The sequence below is a fragment of the Sceloporus undulatus genome, chromosome 2 (assembly GCF_019175285.1).
Source record: "Sceloporus undulatus isolate JIND9_A2432 ecotype Alabama chromosome 2, SceUnd_v1.1, whole genome shotgun sequence".
NCBI lineage: Eukaryota > Metazoa > Chordata > Lepidosauria > Squamata > Phrynosomatidae > Sceloporus > Sceloporus undulatus.
Window position 1 is genome coordinate 12062094 of NC_056523.1, and position 20162 is coordinate 12082255.

The 20162-nt window shown below is 43.1% G+C and overlaps 1 protein-coding gene across 1 annotated transcript in view; it reads right to left on the bottom strand.

Moving 5' to 3' along the window:
• Positions 1-572: 572 nt before the first annotated feature.
• The window catches only part of GPSM3 (G protein signaling modulator 3), a 49306-nt gene continuing 29716 nt past the window's right edge, over positions 573-20162 (bottom strand). Inside the window, exons 4-6 of the mRNA XM_042450891.1 lie at positions 18729-18879; positions 7258-7433; positions 573-2224 (exon numbers count right to left, since the gene is read on the bottom strand). Of these exons, the coding sequence (XP_042306825.1) occupies positions 2045-2224; positions 7258-7433; positions 18729-18879 (507 nt within the window). The 3' untranslated portion in view covers positions 573-2044. The remainder of the gene's footprint in view (positions 2225-7257; positions 7434-18728; positions 18880-20162) is intronic.

The window sequence follows — 20162 nt, forward strand, 5'->3', positions numbered from 1 at the left end:
CCCAGATGTGCAATTGGCAAGACGCGCAATAATGGCTGCTCCGAAACTGTTGCTTCTATTTTTATTACCATAACTAATGAGATTGTGGCAAGAACAGGGCTCATGTGGTAATTATGTCCATAATGTTCAGGCACTGAGCGTGGGAAAGATCTTGGGGTTACATCTCAATGTACATAAACTTTGTTTCATGCACAAAATTATTAAAACATATTATGTATAAAATTACCTTTAGGCTATGTGTGAAGGTCTATACAAAACATAAATGAAGTTCATGTTGAGCCTTGGGTCGCATTTCCAAGATATCTCATTGTCTATATGGAAATATTCCAAAATCCAACCCCTGCACAATCCAAAATACTTCTAGTCCCAAGCAATTCAGGTAAGGGAGACTCAACCTTATCTGCAATCTGTAAGCCACTAGAGGATTTAGAATGCTATAGTTTGGATGGGGATTATAGAAAGTTAGCAGGAAATACAGCTTTGCTTTGGACCCACAGTTACAATTCTACCTGCAGCTGAATGGGGAACAGCATAGATTCTGAAGCATTGAAGAGTCCCAGGACAAAAACATGTAAACCAAACAATATCCCTAATTGTTTTTTTTTCTTTTTAATAGAAGCACATAAAACAATTCTTTTACAAGCATATTTGAGTAAGCTGAATTTCATGTTTTTAAAAAGTCCAAGTAAATGTCCTAGCCTTACCTTTAGTACAGTGGTAGGCAACATGTGGCCTTCCAGATGTTGTCCAAAACCCATCAGCTCTCACAGATGCTATTCTGGCTAGGGATGATGGGAGTTGCAACAGTCCAAAATCTGGAGGGCTAAACACTGCACACCCCTGCGTTAGAACACCACATTATCTGCCAATAAAACTTATTTTCTGGCAGATATCATTAACATCAGGCACACATTAACTTAATTAGTCCACAATGCAAATCACTTTCACCATCTTAATGGTAGTCACATACCACAAACTGGGTTTCTGTTGTTCGCTTTCCTGTTGCTAGACTTTTCTGTTCTGTTCTAATCCCTCCCTCACTTGAGGAAGGGTTCTTTGAATATCCACAAACTGCATACTAGCTTGTGAGATTTGTGGTTCCTGCTAGAGATATTATACTATTGGTACCTCCAGCAGAGGCTTTGGACTTTTCTTGGCAGTAGCTGAGCGGAAGACATCTACTTTTTAGGACAGAAGGAAATCTTAGCCAGAACGAAGCAATTAGCAGTTTACGATGTTGTGCTTGGAGAGAGCCTGCCTTTGTACTGCAGCTGCTCAGGGTTGTTGTTTTTATCACAACACGTGATACCTTTGCTGTGTGACATTTTCTGATGTAGCAGAGCTTGATTTCTAAGGCAATTACTACACATGGCTTTTAAACCGCAATTAGTTAGAAAAAAGTGCCTTTGGCAACACTTATCGCATAGCATTGCCTCCAACCTGTAGCTGCTGTGTCTCTGAAGCATGGGTCGGGTGTCCCTTTTTATTGATGGGGGAAACCTGTCAATAAGCTCTCAGCTGTGCTGCAGTTCCATTTGTCTTCAGGTGCAAAACACTGTTGTTGTGGCAGTTTCTATATTAGCAATCATGTGGTGTCAGCATCTCCTCTTCTCCCCTTCTCCACTCTCCTCCTTGCTATTTCCAAACAGTCTGATTTCCTTCATTTTATTTTTATTTTGCTTAAATTGCATTAGCATAATTCCCAAACTGTGTTAAAAACAACAACAACAACAATTAAAAAACCTGAAAAACGGAAAAGCACACCAGGTAGGGCACAGGGCAGGAAGGCTGGGTTAAGGAACAGTGCGGAACAGAGTGTGATGGCCAAAATAGCCCCAGTAGTGCTACTGCGGAGACATGTGATAATGGCTGCTCTCAAACCAGTGGGTATCCATTTTCATTAACTAATGCAATTACAGCAAGAACAGTCCTCAGTCCCAACTACCATTCATTCAGGTGCAAGAGAGTTCCAATGTTTCAAGGCAAGTGTCCCAAGTCACTAAAACTGCACCTGTTGAAAGGCAGGGGCGGTCTGGTGGTGGGTTTACACACCATGAATGAAAGAGGGCTGCCTCCTTTGCAAGGATGGTGCAGAAAGACTGGGAGGAAGAGTTGAGCGCTGATCTTCCATCCGGGTCCCTTGGGCTCTCATCAGCAAGTCCAGCAGGCCCTGAATTCCTACTGGGATGGGCGGCTCAGTACGCTGGTCCTCAAGACGCTGGCTCTGGGAGGAAAATAGAAATTAATAGTCACTGCTACCCAAAGGACAAAGAGAAGCACACTACTTGCAGAGAGAAGGTAGACACAATTTACGTTGTCACCAAAGCTTCTGATTCTCCAGTCTGGCATACATAGTTTTGCTCCACTGGTAACTAATGCCTGGGCAATTACTTCTTTGGACCACAGCTTCCACAATTCCATGATGGGTGCGGGAGTCTGGATGCAAACCACCACCACCCCAACTTGTTTAAGCTCTGAGGAAATAGGGGGAAGCTCCTGATGACTCCTGCTTTCAACAGAATAGCATACAATCCAATTTGTTGTTGTTGTTGCTGTGTGCCTTAAAGTCCTTTCCCAATTATGGCAACCCTATATGGGGTTTGGGGGAACTGAGTGTATGTGATTTGTCCAAGTTGTTTTCCATGGCTGAGAGGGGAACTGAACCCTGATTTTCAGTCGTAGTCCAATGCTCAAACCACTACACCATGCTGGCCTGGCTTTTGAATTTCTCATCATTGTGGATCAAGTGGTGTGGACAGGCAGAGACTTGAAGGAGGAGAGGCCTGTGTCTCTGGGTTTGTAAAGGGTGACACGTGTACTAGGCATGGAAAGAAAGCCTATTCTCACCGTTTACTGTTTGTTTGTTTGTTTAGAATATTGATATGCTGCTCTTCAGCCAAAATGGATCCCAGAGGGACTTACAAATTGTTAATTAGACAGTGACTTCAGGTTTACAATCTAAAAAGACAAGAACAGAAGAAAAGGGGGAAGGGAATTAAGTTCAGCAGATGCTGGTTGCTCTTCTCTCCATCAGAGGCAGGAATGGAAGGAGGGCCTCGCACAACCGAGTTGCACTTGCTGATCTTCCTTCCCTTCCTGCTCATTGTTGCTCAGGATGACTACATTCAAAAGAGGATGGGGCTCTTGCACATTCAATAGATGAAAAACTTCAAGAAATGGGAGCTGGTCATTCATGCTTCACCTGCTCACATTCCTTCATGTGTACACTTATCAAATATGCTAGGTGAAGGTCAATTTAGACCAGGGCTAGGAAACAACTATGGAGACAGAAGTCTTGGTGGTGGGAGTGGAATCCTCCATGGGCCACAGACAGTGCCCAAAATGCCAAACCCACCTCCCCAAGCAACCCAGAAGTAGTTAGAAGCTCATTGCAATTTTTCGTATCAGGTGTTGTTTTTTTTAATCTATATATGTTGCACCTATTCAAAAGGGTGAATTTCTTCTCCTGAAAGGATCTATGATGCGCAATTCATTTTTTTTTTTTGAACTGGACAAAGAGGGCTCTATGATGCTCTGGACTTTTTTTTTTAACAATGCTGATATATATATATAACTAAGGTACATTATGGTTATGTATGTGACATGCAGTGGTTTAGTGTTTAAGACACCAATTTTGACAATCAGAGGATCAGAAAGTTGGCAGTTTGAGGCCTGAGTGCTGCATGATGGGTGAGCTCCTGTCACTACTCCCAACTTCTGTGGTACCTATTTATCTACATGCAAATGCAAGTAGATAAATAGGCACATTGACAGCATTCAGTGCAGTCATACTGGCCACATGACCACTGGAGTAATCTTTAGACAACGCTGGCTCTTCGGCTTAGTAACAGAGATGAACACTGTCTCCTACAGTTGGTTATGACACTAGACATTCAGGTCAAGGGACTACCTTTACCTTTACCTTTTATATGTGACCTATAGTACATATAAAAAAGCAAGTGATCTGTTTGGAGGGGGAGATAGCATAGACTGCTGAGGGTGACTGGTAAATGGCTGGGCCCAGGGTTATCATTGGTGGGGTGTGGGAAATGAAGGCTGGACTGAGTGACACCCCAAGGATATGATGAGGCTGCTGGGAGAGCGAGAAAGTGTGTCACCTCTGCCAAGCAACCATGCCAGACTGGGGTTGCTGGGAGGCTGCAGAAAAAGGCACATGCACACACCCATTCCAGCTTCACCGCTGTCGTGGCTCTTTCAGCTGATGGAGCCAAGCAGAGAAGCCCAAATGAGAAGCTCTTCAATCTCCTCCCTTCCATCACCTCTCACTGCCTCACTCACTCAGCTGCCCAAGTGCCCCCCCCCCCAGCAGCCCTTTCTGGGTCTGGCTGGCTGGAGGGGCAAACAAGCAAGACAGTGGGAGAAGAGGAAGGGCTGGGCAGTGTATCCCAAGGGGCCCACCACAGCCCTTTCCAAGCACTCACACCGGGTGACACCAACCCCAGTGATGCTACTGAGTGAGGCTTTGAAAGGGTTTTTTAAAAGCCTGGAGTGCATGACAGTCAGAGAAAGATGTGAGTCAGAGCTAGGAACTAGACTAGGAGAATCATACTGAGGATGGAGCAAGCTTATTTTCTGCTGCTCCAGAGACTAGGGCACAGAGCAATGGATACAAACTACAGGAAAAGAGATTCCACCTCAACATTACTAGGAATCTCTTGACAGTAAGAGCTGTTCGACAGTGGAATGTGCTGCCTTAGAGGATGGTGGAGCCTCCTTCTTTGGAGGTTTTTAAACAAAGGCTGGATGGCCATCTGCTGGGGGTGCTTTGATTGTGTGTTCCTGCATGGCAGAATGGGGTTGGACTGGGTGGCCTTTGAGGTCTTTTCCAACTCTAGGATTCTATGAGATGTTGAGGCTGAGCTAGTTAGAGAAGAGCAGAGTAAGATATGCGATAATGAAGGAAAGTAGTTTGTTGTGCTTTGGCTCAGCTAGGATTAAAAAGAGATAGTGAAAGAGTTAGTGAGATGTGTTAAGAGTCAATTAGGATTTGGGTGTGTTAAATAAGTAACAATAACAACTAAGCCTTGGGATTCTGCAACCATAAGCTTCTGTACACTAAGTAACCTTCAACCACGTGTTGTACGTCTGCCTGATAAATTATTTCTGTAATATACACAGGTTCTCTGGGAACTTTACAATAGTGCTATCAGAGTGGTCGAGTTCAGACACACAGAGGAGTTTATCATACGAAAGGGATCGGGAGTTTATCTTGTGAATATCCCGGGAAAATTGTGTAATTACATGAAACGATTTCACACGACATCGCACAAAACCCGCCATTAAAGTGGTCACAAAGAAGCATGAAAGCACATCTTTTTACTTTCAGGATTTCAGTGACAATACATTTCCGATATCACTTTATTTGCGCAATTTCGTGTGATAAGCATTAGCGCAATTACTCGCCATTTCCGCTTCACTTGCAGAATGCTTTAAATGCACTTTAATCTTTCTTTAATGCTGAAATTAGCCCCATTGTGATAAACTCCGTAACTTGGATGAAATGGTGGTGGGATAAGAGGAGACTGTCATACATTGGCCATATATAACTTTTAATTTTATGTTGGATGATTTTACTGTGTCCTGCAATCATGTGTTTTAACTTAAGGTGTTTTTGTGTGCTTTGGTCTGTGTTGTACCCTGCTTCAAACCTTGGGAAGAGGCAGGTATGAAATCATCATCATTACCACCACCATCATTATAATATTTTGAGAATACAGGACTCGCTAGAAAAGACAGTCATGCTTGGCAAGGTAGCAGTTGGTAGGAAAAGAGGAAGATCACATTCCAGATGGATCGACTCTCCCAAGGAAGCCACAGTCTTGAACCCGCCAGACCTGAGCACAGCTGCTGCTGATGGGGTGACTTGGAAGTTTCTCATTCATGGGACTGTTGTTATTCAAAGTTGTCTCGACTGCAGTTAATAACAACAATGTGGAGGTCCCCACAAGGTCCTGGGAGTTTGCAGAGATCAAGGTCCCCAAAACATTCTTGGAGGCCATGCATAGCCCCAAGGCTGCACTTTGCCCACCTCTGGTGTAGTCACTTAATGTATGCAACAAAATGTTGCAGTGTGGGGTACTCCCAGTTCAGGAATCCAGTGTTTCCATTATAACCTCTCCCATTCCAAATGTCAGCATACTGCTACCACTGAGCACACTACATCTTTGCTAGGCTGCTTTTAGGACAGCTTCCACCCTACCTGCCTCCACCTTTGGGCTTCCAAATTTTGGGTCCCCTCTCCCCCCAACTGGGGTTGGTGTCACTCCCTTAAAGTTGCGACCACTGACCTACTGACATAAGAGCCACCACTAGGTGGAAGTATTTGGGGCGACATTGCTTAAAGAGGTATCCAGTGCCACCTTGTGCAAGACTTCTCTGAGGATTCCTCCCATCGTGCAGATGGGTAGTGTTATTTTTTCTCCATAAGTAACAGTGCTTATAATACCAACATCAGAAAGGTAGCAAAGGAATAATATCAGAGAGCCAGCATGCTGTAGTGGTTTGATCACTGGACTACAACTCTGGAGACCAGGGTCTGAATCCCTGCTCAGCCATAGGAAATGGAAAACAGGAAATACTAGAAATGAATACTGAAGAAAACTAAGGAAGAAGCAGGCTTACAGCAGAAAAATTCAGAAAACAGAAATGATAACCTCAGATTATTTACATAACGTTAAAGTAGATGGTGAACTAGTTAAATGAAATAGTTTTGAAATAATTTAGAAATACTGAAATAGTTTAATGATTTTCTGTGTCTTGGCTGAGTCATAAATTAAAATGTAAGGACCTTGGGTAACTCACACATTCTCAGCCTCAGTGGAAAGCAAAAGGCACCCCCCCCCCCGAACAAATTCTGCCAAGAAAACCCCTTGATAGGTTTGCCTTAAGGGGCACCGTAAGTTGGAAATGAAGGCACACAACAACAATAATATCAGTAAGACAGAGCCAATGTGGAATAGCAGTCTGGGTGTAGAATTAGAATCTTGGAGACCAGGGTTCAGATTCCTGCTCGACCATGGAAACCCACTGGGTGACCTTGGGAAAGTCACACTCTCTCAGCCTCAGGGGAAGGCAATGGCAAACCTCCTCTGAACAAAACTTGTCAAGAAAGGGTTGTGAGAGGGTTGCCATAAATTAGAAATGACTTGAAGGCACACAGCAGCAAAGAATATCAGTAAGAATGATCGATTTGCCACCTGCATGCTCCAGCCTTCTGTGGAGGACAATGCCACTCACCTGATGTGCCAGGATAGTGTCATAGAGCTGCTCTTTGGCAACCTTTGAGCTCCCAGCGCATGTTTCTTCAGCCCCTGCAAAATCAGCACGCTGGTCATTGAGTCTCTTTGCTTGGACCTTGGCTACCATATCAAAGAACTCCTCAGCCTGGAGCGATGTCAAGGAAGAAAAGAAGACTGGAAGAAGAAAGGAACAGGATGCTAAACATCACAGAACAAGCACAGGTAACTACCGCCAACAACATTTTGTAGTCCTAAAATGTAGCCCAAGCCCTAGCTGTGTGTTTGCATATAATATTATACAGTACATGATCATGGAACAGTCAGCTGCATTTCCATTACAATCCTGCAGAGGACAGTAAAGCAATTTGGTGCATAAACTAAAAATGGGTGGGAGGATGGTATAAGAAGCTAGAAGGAGAGAATATAGAATGATGGTCCCCATTCCAGAAGGATGGATTCAAATCCAAGAAGCCATGGCTTTGACGCTGCAAGATATGAGTAGGATGAGTCTCCCTTATCCAATAGACATCTAGGGGTAGCTGTGTTGGCCATATAGCAAATCCAATAACATCCAAACAATGATAACCTTTATTGGACCAACCAAAATGCACAATTACATGCTACAAGCTTTCGAAGTCACACTGGCTTCTTAGTCCAGGGTTCAAATACCAGCTTGGCCATGTAAATCTACTGGGAGACCTTGGACAAGTCACACTCTCTCAGCCTCAGAGGATGGCAATAACTATCCATGCCATCTGGGGTCTATTTGTACCATTAAATGGAGAGGAGTCCAAGATTTCTTTTTTAAAAGAGCACACATGCCTTTGTATTAAACAGTTTCATAGCACTTTTAATTGTCATGGGTATACCACAAGCAATTTGGGGGTTTCTGCTTGCTGAGATACTCAAGGCACCAAATTACTTGACGCGAAAGAGGCTGATGATTAAATTAGTTTAACTCAAAGGTGAAAACAGCACCCAAGGTATCTCGCCAAACCACAAACCCCAAGAACTCCTAGTGATATAGATATGACAGTAAAAGTGGTAAGATGATAACCATACAACTTTGTAGAAGTTGAGATATGAGGTAAGACTTACAGCCACTATTCTGACCTGTTGTGCAACAAAAGCCTGCCTTTCGGTGAATTTAGCGAATAAATTGATGCCACAGTTGTGACGGACGTATTTTGGATCCTTGGAGATATACAATTATACAGTGACCCACCTCTGTACTACAGCAGCCATACTGGGTGAGTGATTATGGGAACTGTAGTCAAAAGCAGTAATATCGGCAAGCTTTTTTTTGTTAAGCATACAAAATACTTTTCCTACATTGGCTAAGTAATCCTCAAAGTAACCTTGAGCGTGGTCAGTCAGTGTGACTGTTCCTATTGCACAAACAAAATGTGGATACAAGGCTGAACACAAGCCCTACCACGTAATGTTAAATGCTTCAAGAAGAATTCCCAGATTTGGAGATTCTCCACAATGAGGAAAGCTTGGCAAGGTTGAGGGAAGCAGAAAAAGAGGGAAACCACATTCCAGATGGATGGACTCAAATCCAAGATGCCATGGCCCTCAGTCTGCAAGATGTGAGTAGGACTGTTCTTGACGAATGACTTGGAGGTCCCTCATTCATAGAGTTGCCCTAAATTGACATTGACGGTTAACAATACACTTGCTGAAAACAGGTTGCCCCCCTGCATTTGTGGCAGATATATTCCCAGACTTATTGTTTATAAGTGAAGCCACCAATAATAACGAGTCACTATAGAATCACACTGGGGGACCTAAAAATGCCTAGAGATGATGCCTCTCTAGACATCTTACATTGCAACTCTATGGTCATATTCTGCCAGATGTTGACCATAAAGTTATGCTGTAGGACTTTCAGATGCCTAGAGAGATCTCTCCCCCGCTCAGCCCTGGCCACATTAAATGAAATCATGGTTACCGATACTATGGATACCAGGTGAGGCAATCTTTATCTACATCTTCTTTAGCTGTTAATAACACAGGAGCTCTTTGAGAAGAAAATATAATAAAGAAAAAGGAAGATGAGTAAACAAAACAATGTAGATTGTAAATTGTATTGTCCCAGCATTACATTAAAAAAAACCTTATCCTCATTTAAGGAAGAAAGGAATGGTGCTCACTGTCATCTCTGCTGCAGCACACACTTTATTGTATAATAACTTGTCGAATACAATTTGACCTAGATGCTCATATGAAAGTAACTCTATGAGATAATCTTACACATTTGAAGGTTGCAATAGCAACCTTCTTCATGAAACAAATTTATTTACTGTGGCATTTTTTATTTTGGATCAGTCAGTTGGTCCAGAAGAAGAAATGCCACTTTCATTACTATCAGTCTACTCACTAGTTACCCAAAGGTCAACTGTGGCAATATTTACAATCCTTCTGGTCTCTATATATGGACCATCAGCAACATGAGCGTCAGTCCCCCCAATGTTATGGAAACCCTGATCAGAGAAACTGAAACCAACAAGTTTCTCTTCCATGCCAACATTCTCTGAAGATGCCAGTCACAGCTGCTGGCAAAACGTCAGGAAAAACTCTTCTAGAACACAGCCTTGTAGCTCGAAAAACCCACAAAAAACTAGTTTATAAATGTTTGTTGGAAAGCACTAAATTTGACGCTAATGAAATTAGAATTGAGTTGAACAAAGAACTAGGCTGTTCTGTGCAAATTAACTAATGGAAAGCTAACTTTAGCTTCAATATCTAAAATGTTTTTTAGACCTAAAACTGTGTTTGGTCCAGCTAAAATCAATGTTTCAGGTGTACTGGTAACATGATGCCCTTTTAAATAAGAAATTCATTCCATCAATAAATGTTGGGATAATAATGCAGATAACATTTCCTTTTGGCATACAATGTAGGTACATTCAGTCTTCAATTACTCCTTTTGGTTGGATGTATTGCAACACATTAATTTTGTACTAAAAAAGTATTCAGCATTTATAAAGCCCCATGATCTTTTTAATTATATACCTATGACTTGGGCTACAACTCTGGAGGCCAGAATTCAAATCCCCACTCAGACATGGAAACTCACTAGAGGTGCATTCACACTAGTGGTTTTGTAGCGAGGAGATCTGAGGAGATTGGATGTTGTGATTCCGAATTGAGGTTCCTACTACAATTGCCCTGATCAAATATCTCTGGTGCAATTTAACCCTATTTATGTTCACACTACCGTCAATATTGATTTAAAATGGAGCCTCCATACCGAACATGTTAGATCATTCTCAGGTTTTTTTAAACTATCAGTCAAAAGATGCACATCTGCATCATTCTGCTTCCACTGTCATAATTGGTGATGTGACTCTGCATCTGCAATAATATGGTGCTTTGTCAACAAAGAGTTGGAGGTCCACAGGTGGGAAGGCAAGACCCTAGGTGAGGTGGGATGTTCCACCCTTCTGCATGTAACCCCTACCCTATCAGCCTTGGAGGATAGCAATGGGAAGCCCCTCTGAACAACCCTTGCCAAGAAACCCCATGATAGGCTCACCCTGGGGGTGAGTCACACTATCTCAACCTCAGAGGATGGCGATGGCAAGCCCCTCTGAAGAACCCTTGCCAAGAAACCCTGCGAAGCCATGCAAACACAATGGTGCACAGAAACTGTCAAACCTAACAAAACCCCACAAGCTGCACCATATTCTCAAAAGAACCCTCTCCCCGACTTCGGCGATGCTTGTGCAGGAAAGGGGACTAATTCACTGGCAGAAAAGGAAAACAACTGTGCGATGGTTTAGAGGGACCACCTGACAGTGCAGGAAATTTGAATCCACTGGATTTAAAGAGCCGGTATCTTCATCCACAAACTGCGAGCACTGACAGGGGAAAACAATGGTGGTTTGCCACCAAGCCAAGACCTGTGGGACCTGCCCTCTGCCCACCCCATGTCCATTACCCCTCTCTCCTGGGTGCCCCCAAATGGGATCAGCAGCACATTCCCATTGGTGGCTCCCTAAAAAGGCCTGGCACTTTAAAAAAGGCACAGAAAATGTCTCAGTTTCAAAAGCATTGGGTTAAGGGGGATTTTTGCCAGTTTTCCCCCACCCACGAAATTTGGGTTGGGAAAAACCGGTGCAAATATGAACAACCCCCTTTTAAACTGGTTTCCAAACCAGTTTATAATGTAGTGTGAATGCACCCTAGGTGGCCTTGGATGACTCACACACTCTCAGCCCCAGAAAGCCCCATGATAGGTTCACCTTAGGATCTCCATAAATCAAAAAGGCCTTGAAGGCACATAGCAACAATGACATGAAATTTAACTGAGGATCGGTGTTGTTGAATCTTTCGTGTTGTAAAAGACCTGAACTCCAAGATTGAAAAGATAAACAATGGTCACAGGATCTTACTGCTTTACATTATACATGAACGTACCTTTTATAGATGTCATAGAATCATAGAATTGTAGAGTTGGAAGAAACCACAAGGGCAATCCCCCCTGCCATGTAGGAAATCTAAATCAAAGCATCCCCAACAGATGGCCATTAAGTCTCTGTTTAAAGACCTCCAGGGAAGGAGACTCCACTACACTCCAAGGAAGGAGTGTGTTCCACTGTTGAACAGCCCTTACTGTCAGGAAGTTCCTCCTAATATTGAGGTGGAATCTCTTTTCCTGCAGCTTGCATCCATTGCTCCGTTGGGTCCTAGTCTCTGGAGCAGCAGAAAACAAGCTTGCTCCCTCCTCAATATGACATCCCTTCAAATATTTAAACAGGGCTATCATATCACCTCTTAACCTTCTCTTCTCCAGGCTTAAACATCCCCAACTCCCTAAGTCATTCCTCACAGAACATGGTTTCCAGTCCCTTCACCATTTTAGTCACCCTCCTTTGGACACATTCCAGTTTCTCAACATCCTTTTTGAATTGTGGTGCCCACAATTGGACACAGTATTCCAGGTGGGGCCTGACCAAAGCAGAATAAAGTGGCACTATTACTTCCCTTAAACTAGACACTATACTTTTATTGATGCAACCTAAAATTGCATTGGCCTTTCTAGCTGCCACATTGCACGGTTGACTCATGTTCAACTTGTGGTCTACCTGGACTCCCAGATCCCATTCACACATAATTTCATTCAGCCAGGTGTCCCCCATCCTATATCTGTGCATTTCATTTTTCCGCGCTAAGCGCAGTACCTTACATTTCTCCATGTTGAATTTCATTTTGTTAGCTTTGGCCCAGCTTTGTAGTCTATTCAGGTCGTTTTGAATTTTGATCCTGTCCTCTGAGGTATTAGCTATTCCTCCTAATTTGGTGTCATCTGTAAATTTGATAGGTATGCCCCCAATTCTGTCATCCAAGTCATTGATAAAGATGTTGAATAGCACTGGGCCCAGGACAGAGCCCTGTGGGACCCCACTGGTCACTTCTCTCCAGGATGAAAAGGAGCCATTGTTGAGTACCCTTTGGCTTCAGCTGATCAACCAGTTACAAATCCATGTAACAGTTACCTTGTCTAACCCACATTTTACAAGCTAGTTTGCAAGAATATCATGGGAAACCTTGTCAAAGGCCTTACTGAAATCAAGATATACTATATCCACATATAGCTTCAAGAAATGTACTTTTAGAAATTTGGACAGCTTTATGTCTAGCCCTTGTTTGTATCCTATATCCCTCCGCTTCCTTCTTCACTCTGAGTCTTTCCTGCTTTTTTGTAAACATATTTTTAAAAACCCAATGCCTTTTTTTTTTAAATGAAGCTAAGAAACCCTACCCTTCTATTTCCTAATGTATAGTAGGCACTCCACATTCACTGGGTTTAGGGGCACAGGACCCCCATGAAAATGGAAAAAACAGCAAATAAAAAAAGCACTATTTTTTTAAACCTGATAGAACACCTCTTTAGGAAACTCTAGGTCCTCCATCACAACTCTATGGTCCAGAAGTTGACCATAAAATCATGCTGGAGGACCTACAAATGGCTAGAGAAGTCTTATCTCTAGGCATCTCTAGGTCCTCCAGTGTGACTCCATAGTCAACTTCTGGCAGCATCACACTGAAGAACCTAGAGACTGCTAGAGAAAACATATTAATCATGAATAATCAAATCCCCAAAGTCAAATTCACAAACACAGAAAGTCAGTTGAATTTATAAAGACACCAGGAGGAAATTAATGGATTATGTTGGTGCACCCTTTCACAGTGGTGGCTTCCGTGTCAGGGGAATGGTGAATCCGCTCTGGGCTTCACTGCAAACTTTAAAGTTTTGGTTACGGTCTTTTGGATAGCTCCTTTTAAGTCTGCGTTAAACCCCAGGGCTGATTCACCACCACACTAACATGGGAGTCACCCAAATGTCACTGCCCGTTCCATAGTAATTTCCAAACTGTTGCCCTCCAGGTGTTTTGGACTTCAACTTCTAGAAGCCCCAGCCAACTTGGCCAATAGTCAGGCATTCTGGGAGCTGAAGTCCAAAACATCTGAAGGAATAAAGTTTGAGAACCATTGAACTATATGGCAATCCCAACAGGAGGACAAGTACATTCAGACGTATCTGATGCCCGATGGAATGAAATGTTAGGAGACAGGAAGGCTGAATGAGAAACAGAGCAGAAGGAGATAAAGAACTGCCAGAAAGAAAGAAAAAAGATAAGAGAGCAGAGAGGGAGCCATACAGCATGGGGACAATGAAATAAACGGAACGTGTTCTGAATCCATTGGGCTGTCCATACGGGCCAATAGGCCCAGGTTCCCCCTGGCCTCCTATCTAGATCAGATGACGTAGACAAAAACTCCAGTGGCAGAATCGGACCTGATGCTGTCAGATCAGATGTGGATCTAGAGGATCCGGACTGATCCCAGGGTGATCAATTACCGATAGCCCAGGGTAATTTACCCCAGGTTTTCCTCAGCTGCTTTCACAGCCCCATGCACTTGATGTGCCATTGCTTTTACTCAGAAGCACCCCCCCCCCCGGTTGCCATGCCTGATACTGAGACAGGGTGCCTGGCCATGTGGGTGCAGCCAGGCACTCAGTTTCCACATCAGACGTGGTGATGAGGGGCTTCTGAGTAAGAGCAATGGTGTGGCAATGTAAGAAGTGCACACCGGTAGTGGGTCGTGGTAGATGCAAGGACAGGTGTGTAAGTACCCACTTATCCTAATGCCAACCCAAGCAAACTGACCCTGGTGAGTACCATGATTAGGATAGCACGGGCTGAGCCCATGCTGTCTTGTCCCCCCTGTTCAGCTCCCATGTAAAGTTGGAATTGGTTGAATCATGATGGTAGAGAAACAATACTGAGATGATTTTGAAGCAAAACAAAACTGAGTGCATTTGGCAGTCCCCACCCTCAGGCTTCCAATCTCAAGAGAGACATGTCTCCAAAGGAAAAGGGACCAGGGAGGGAGGAATCCAAGAACAAACTCAGTCAGGCCTGAGTTCTTCTGTGCAATGTTTTTATTGCAAGTTTTTCTTGTCAGGGATGGGTGAATCAAAGTCACTATTGCTGCCAGTGGATGGGGCCAGGTTGGTCTCCTTTTCCTTTCTGTGATGATTTTCCAGTGTTGGGGGAAAGAGTTGTGCGTGCCACGCAGCTTGTTCTGGGCTCCATCAAGGAACCTGATGCCCTCAGGTGTGGTATGAAGGACACCACCAAATAGCCAGTCTTGTGTGTGAGCCAGGACAGGTTGGGCACTATCTTGCTTCAGCAAAATGTTTAGAGCCAGCTTCCATCTAAATTTCTGGAGCTTCAAAAAGTTTCTTTTCTAGGCTATACCTTGGGTTACCAGGTGTCCCTTATTACAGTCAGCCTTCCGTATCCATGAATTCATTATCCACGAATTCAACCATCCACAGTTTGAAAATGTATGTATGTATGTATTCCAATAAGCAAACCTTGATTTTGCCATTTTATACAAGGGACACCATTTTACTATGCGACTATATTTACTGGGACTTTAGGATCCACTGATGTTGGTATCCACTGGAAGTCCTGGAGCCAAATCTTAGCATCCTATTGTGCAGTAGTTCCCAGACTTTGGTCCTCTAGGTTGTTGGGCTTCAACTCCTAGAATTCCTGATTGTTGGCCAAGCTGGCTGAAGCTCCTGGAAGTTGAAGTCCAAAACATCTGAACCATTGGTATAAGGAATGTCCCTTATTTGGAGACCAGAAAGTTTATCTGGCAGGTGGCCCTTTTGTTCCCTATTTGAGGGTTGGAAAGCTTTTCCTTTCATAAAAACTGGATGAGATGCCCCCAAAATCCCATTTTTTTTAGTATAGACCCTTTATGAAGACAGAAATTAGTGCATCATATAACTTGTCAATGCGGACAAGATGTTAATTTTTTCAGAGAAACACGTGGTTAAGTGAACTGAATACTTTCATTTGGTACTTAGGTAGAACATAAACTTGCTAAAACAGGTTGAGTTTCCCTTAACCAAAATGCTTGGGACCAGAAGTCTTTTGGATTTTTTTGGCCTTCGGAATACCTGTATTTGCATATATGCATAATAAGACATCTTGAAGATGGGACCCAAGCCTAAACAAAAATTCATTTATTTTTCCTATATCCCTTAAACTCATAGTCTAAAGGTTTTGTGTATGAAACAAAGTCTGTGGACACTGAACCATCAGAAAGCAAAGGGGTCATCCTAAATAATTTTGTGCATGAATCAAAACGTGTGTACACTGAACTGTTGGAAAGCAAAAGTGTCATTGTCTCAGCCACCCATGAGAAAAAGCTTTATTATTTGGAGTATTTGGGTTTTCAACATTCCAGACAAGGGAGACTCCACCTTAGCTACTTCATGGTTGTGAACTTTGCTGTCCCTCGTTGCTGTTTTGAAAACCTGGCAACACAAGGTACAACACCCTGCCTTTCCTAGCCCAGTGGTGGTCCCTGGACTAGTGTCAGTTCCTGAGTCATTGGCTGCTGATCCTTAGCAAGTTTCCAGGAAAGTAAGAAACCATGTAATGCAATATAAAAAAAATTGTGCCAATGGGCACAAACATGGTGCCAGTCTCTAACACACTGGGGAAATAATAATTCCCAGTCCTTCACATCAGACAGCTTGGGAAGCACTGTCCTAGCCCATATGGCAAATAAGAACCATGGGGATTATGGGAGCTGCAGTTCAAAAAGACAACTTGACTGAGTTCAGGTTTATCGTTATGCCCAACTGCAGACTTGTGTATTTTAGAACTGTTAGGTATCAAGAGAGAAAAGTACTGAGATGGCATTTTTAAGTTCAGAAGCTTTTATCTGTATATACATGAATGCATTTCTTCAAATAAAAGAAGCATGTACCCCAAGCGACAACAACAACAAAAAAAGCAAGAGAGATTTTCAGATAAATTTCTGCTGCTGTGGTGAACATCTTGTCAGAAGTGGAAAATTAATTACAGGCCCCTTGAACTAAATGACTGATATACAGGTCTTGTTTCATGAGAACCGCCGGATGTTTAAGATTACACAATGAATAAGGTTCACCCAGAGGTTGAAAAAAACATATAAAGCTTATGCTATAATTAGGAAGTGAGAAAATAGATGTGGTTTATTTTGTCAAGCATTTCAGCTTCAATCCATCAGGCAGAAATATAAAACATACCCTAAAGGAACAATCTGTCCAAAGTGTGTATCTTTTGTATCCCACCTTTCCGCCAAGGGGAATATACAAAATTCTTCCTTCCCGTCTTCTTCCCCATTGCATTCCCCCCCCCTTGCAACCAAACTTTGGAAAAGTTATTTTTTGGGACAATTACTCCCAGAATTCCCCAGCCAGCAGAGACAGTAGCCATGCTCGCCAAGGGTTTCAGGAACTTGTAGTCCCAAAAAGTAACTTTTCTAAGCGGTGCTAAAAACAACGCTGCAAGGTAGGCACGCCCAAGCGATAACAACAAGTCCAAAATGAACTTGTATTGCCTAGTACTCCACTCATTACATCACATTCTGGCTAAAGGTGTAGCAGTTTAATCCAGGAATGGCAATCATATGGTACTCTAAGACACTGGATTGCAACTCCCATCAACTCTAGCCTGGACAGTCATTGCCAAGGAATGCTGTGAATTGCAGTCCAACAATCTCTAGGGGGCTGCAAGACTCCCAGCTCTGGTTTAAGCCCTTTCAAGACACATCACTTTCAGTGAGATACACAGACTATCTTGGAGGATGAGCAAGTTGTGACCCTCCAAATGTTCACATCCTAGCCAGCATGGCCAGTTGTGAAGGATGATCGGAGATATACTCCAGCAGCATCTGAAGAGCTAAGTATTGGCCAGCCCCTGGATATCTTCCCACAAAACAGCAGATGAGGTGGTGAACCTTTTACATAACTGTGACCTTTCAGACTACAGACGGAAGAAGGTTCACGACTTAATTTTCCTTTCTATCCAGAAGTTTAAAATTCCTCAGATACAGAAAATAAACATCTCAGGGAAGAAAACTAAGTATTTGCTTTCTAAAGTGTTTGATTCTCCAGCCTGGAGGTGGGCAACCGCCTTTGTCAGCCTGGAGATGGGAAACCTGTGGCCCTCTAGATATTGATGGATTGCAACTCCCATCAGCCCTTGCCAGAATAGCTAGTGGTGAAGAACTACAGAAGTTGCAGCCCAACATCGTTTGTGTGTCAAACCTGCCAGAAAAGATCCGACAGCTAAAAACACTGACAGCATTTAAAACAATATTAAAGACACATTTTTTCCGGTAGGCCTATCCAGTTGATTTTAAAACATGACCCTTTAACTTGTATATTTTAAAGAATGGTATACAGTACTTGAATTGTTTTATAGTACTGTATCATATTTTAACTGTTGATTTTATGTGTTTTCTTTTTAACTGTGCTTTGTATTTTTTAATCTATCTTTTTATTTACACTACACAAACACAAGACTTAACATTACCATAACAATACGTACATTACCAAAATATTACACAATAACACTACCAAAAACTACCAATACCTTACACCATAACCTCCACCGACAATTACTAAACTGATACCTTTTATAATAAAAGACAAACAATACTTCGGATCCTCGATTTTGGGGTTTCTTGTAATTTATTTTCTTTTTAGTTTTCTAAAGAATAATCAATCACTATCTAATTCTACGTAGGTTATTTACAAGAAGTGTCTATGGAGTAAGCATATATAATTACTTTGTATAAATATTTTGTTTTGTATTTTAATATGCCGTACCCCTCCTTGAGCCTTGAGGAAAGGCTGGAGAGCAATAACATTCATCATCATCATCATCTGAGGGCCACAGCTGTCTCATGCTTGAACTACAGAGAAATTCAACACATGCAACTGAAGATTTAAAATGAAGACAGAGCTGGGAAGGGAGGACTTTTTGGACTATTGCACCCATACCACCACCCCAAGAAGCTGGCTTGGGGATTCTGGGAGTTGCAGTCCACAAATCAGTCCACGCTTTTGGAAAAAGAGAAAACAGATAGGCAAAGCTACTTTACCTGTTGTGTCTGTCTCTAGTTCTCCCACTGGAGTGGCTGGCAAAGAGTTCCAGGGCCGCGCAGGATCATGCTGCCGAATTCTCTGCCTTGGACGCAAAAGAGCCCCCTGGTTTGGCAGGAAGCTGACATCGTCTTGAGACAAAGGGTGGGTCTGAATTGTAGGAAAGGAAGAATCAAGATTGGACTAGGCCATTTATTTGAGTTGGAAAGCTCAGCATCCCTTAGTTATTGAGCTCTATGGGCAACATTTTTGGTTGCTGTAATTTTTTTTCCTGATAGGTCTGCTATGCCTAATGCAGGCAGACAAGAACTCAAGCCATGCTGTTGATGTCATGTAACTTTAGGATGGCTCCAACTTATGGTGACTGACCTTCTCACAGGGCTTTCTTGGCAAAATGTAGTCCAAGGATGCTTGCAATTGCTTTCATTTGAGTGTCCAAAGTCCCCTGATTGGTTTCCATGAATGGGCAGGGATTCGAACGCTGGTCTCCTTGAGCCCTTGGCTAAATCTGCTCTGCAGAAATAATGTAGTTTGACACAGGTTTAACTGACATGGCTCCATGCAATGGATTTCTGGGATATGTAGTTTTGTGAGCCATTTAGCCTTCCCTATCAGAGTGTTCTGGTGCCACAACTAACTATAAATCCCAGGATTCTATAGCATGGAGCCACAGCAATTAAAACAGTGTATTATTTCTGCAGTGCAGATTCAGCCCTGGTCCAAAACTCAAAACTATGACACTACACTGATTCAGCGCTTATTACAAATCGGATTTTTATAAATCCTGATGTTGTTAGTTTTTCTAGCTTTCATAATAGTTTGATCTACAGAAAGTGTGTTGAATTCATTTCTGACTTATGGCATCTCTAAGGCATCTCTACCATTGGGGTTTCTTGGAAAGATCTATTCAGAGGAGGTGCCTTCCTCTTAGGCTGAAAAAGTGGGATTTGCCCAAGGTCACCCAGTGGGTCTCTGGGGCTGAGTGGGAATTCGAACCCAGGCCTCCGCAAGTCCTAGTCCAGCACTCTAACTACTCCACCATGCTGACTCAATGGAAAACAGAAGGAAATTTTGCCAGGCCCATCTAATTCTATAATGCCCACATCTAGGGTTGCCATAAGTCAGGATCTCCAAACTGGGACAAATGTAGGACAACATTTTCAAATATAGGACACATTTTTTAAAAATGGAGGACACGCGAGGAGGCCGCTGGCAATCGCAGTGATTGCCGGCGGCCTCGCGGGCTCCTTCCCGGCCTCTGCCAAGGCTTCGCCCTCCACAGGGGCCAAGAAGGAGGGAAGAGGCCGCCAGCGATCGCAGCGATTGCCAGCGGCCCTGCAGGCTCCTTCTCGGCCTCTGCGGAGGCTTCAGCCTCCACAGGGGCCGAGAAGGAGGGAGGAGGCCGCGGGGAGGTGGGGAGGGTGGCGCAGCCG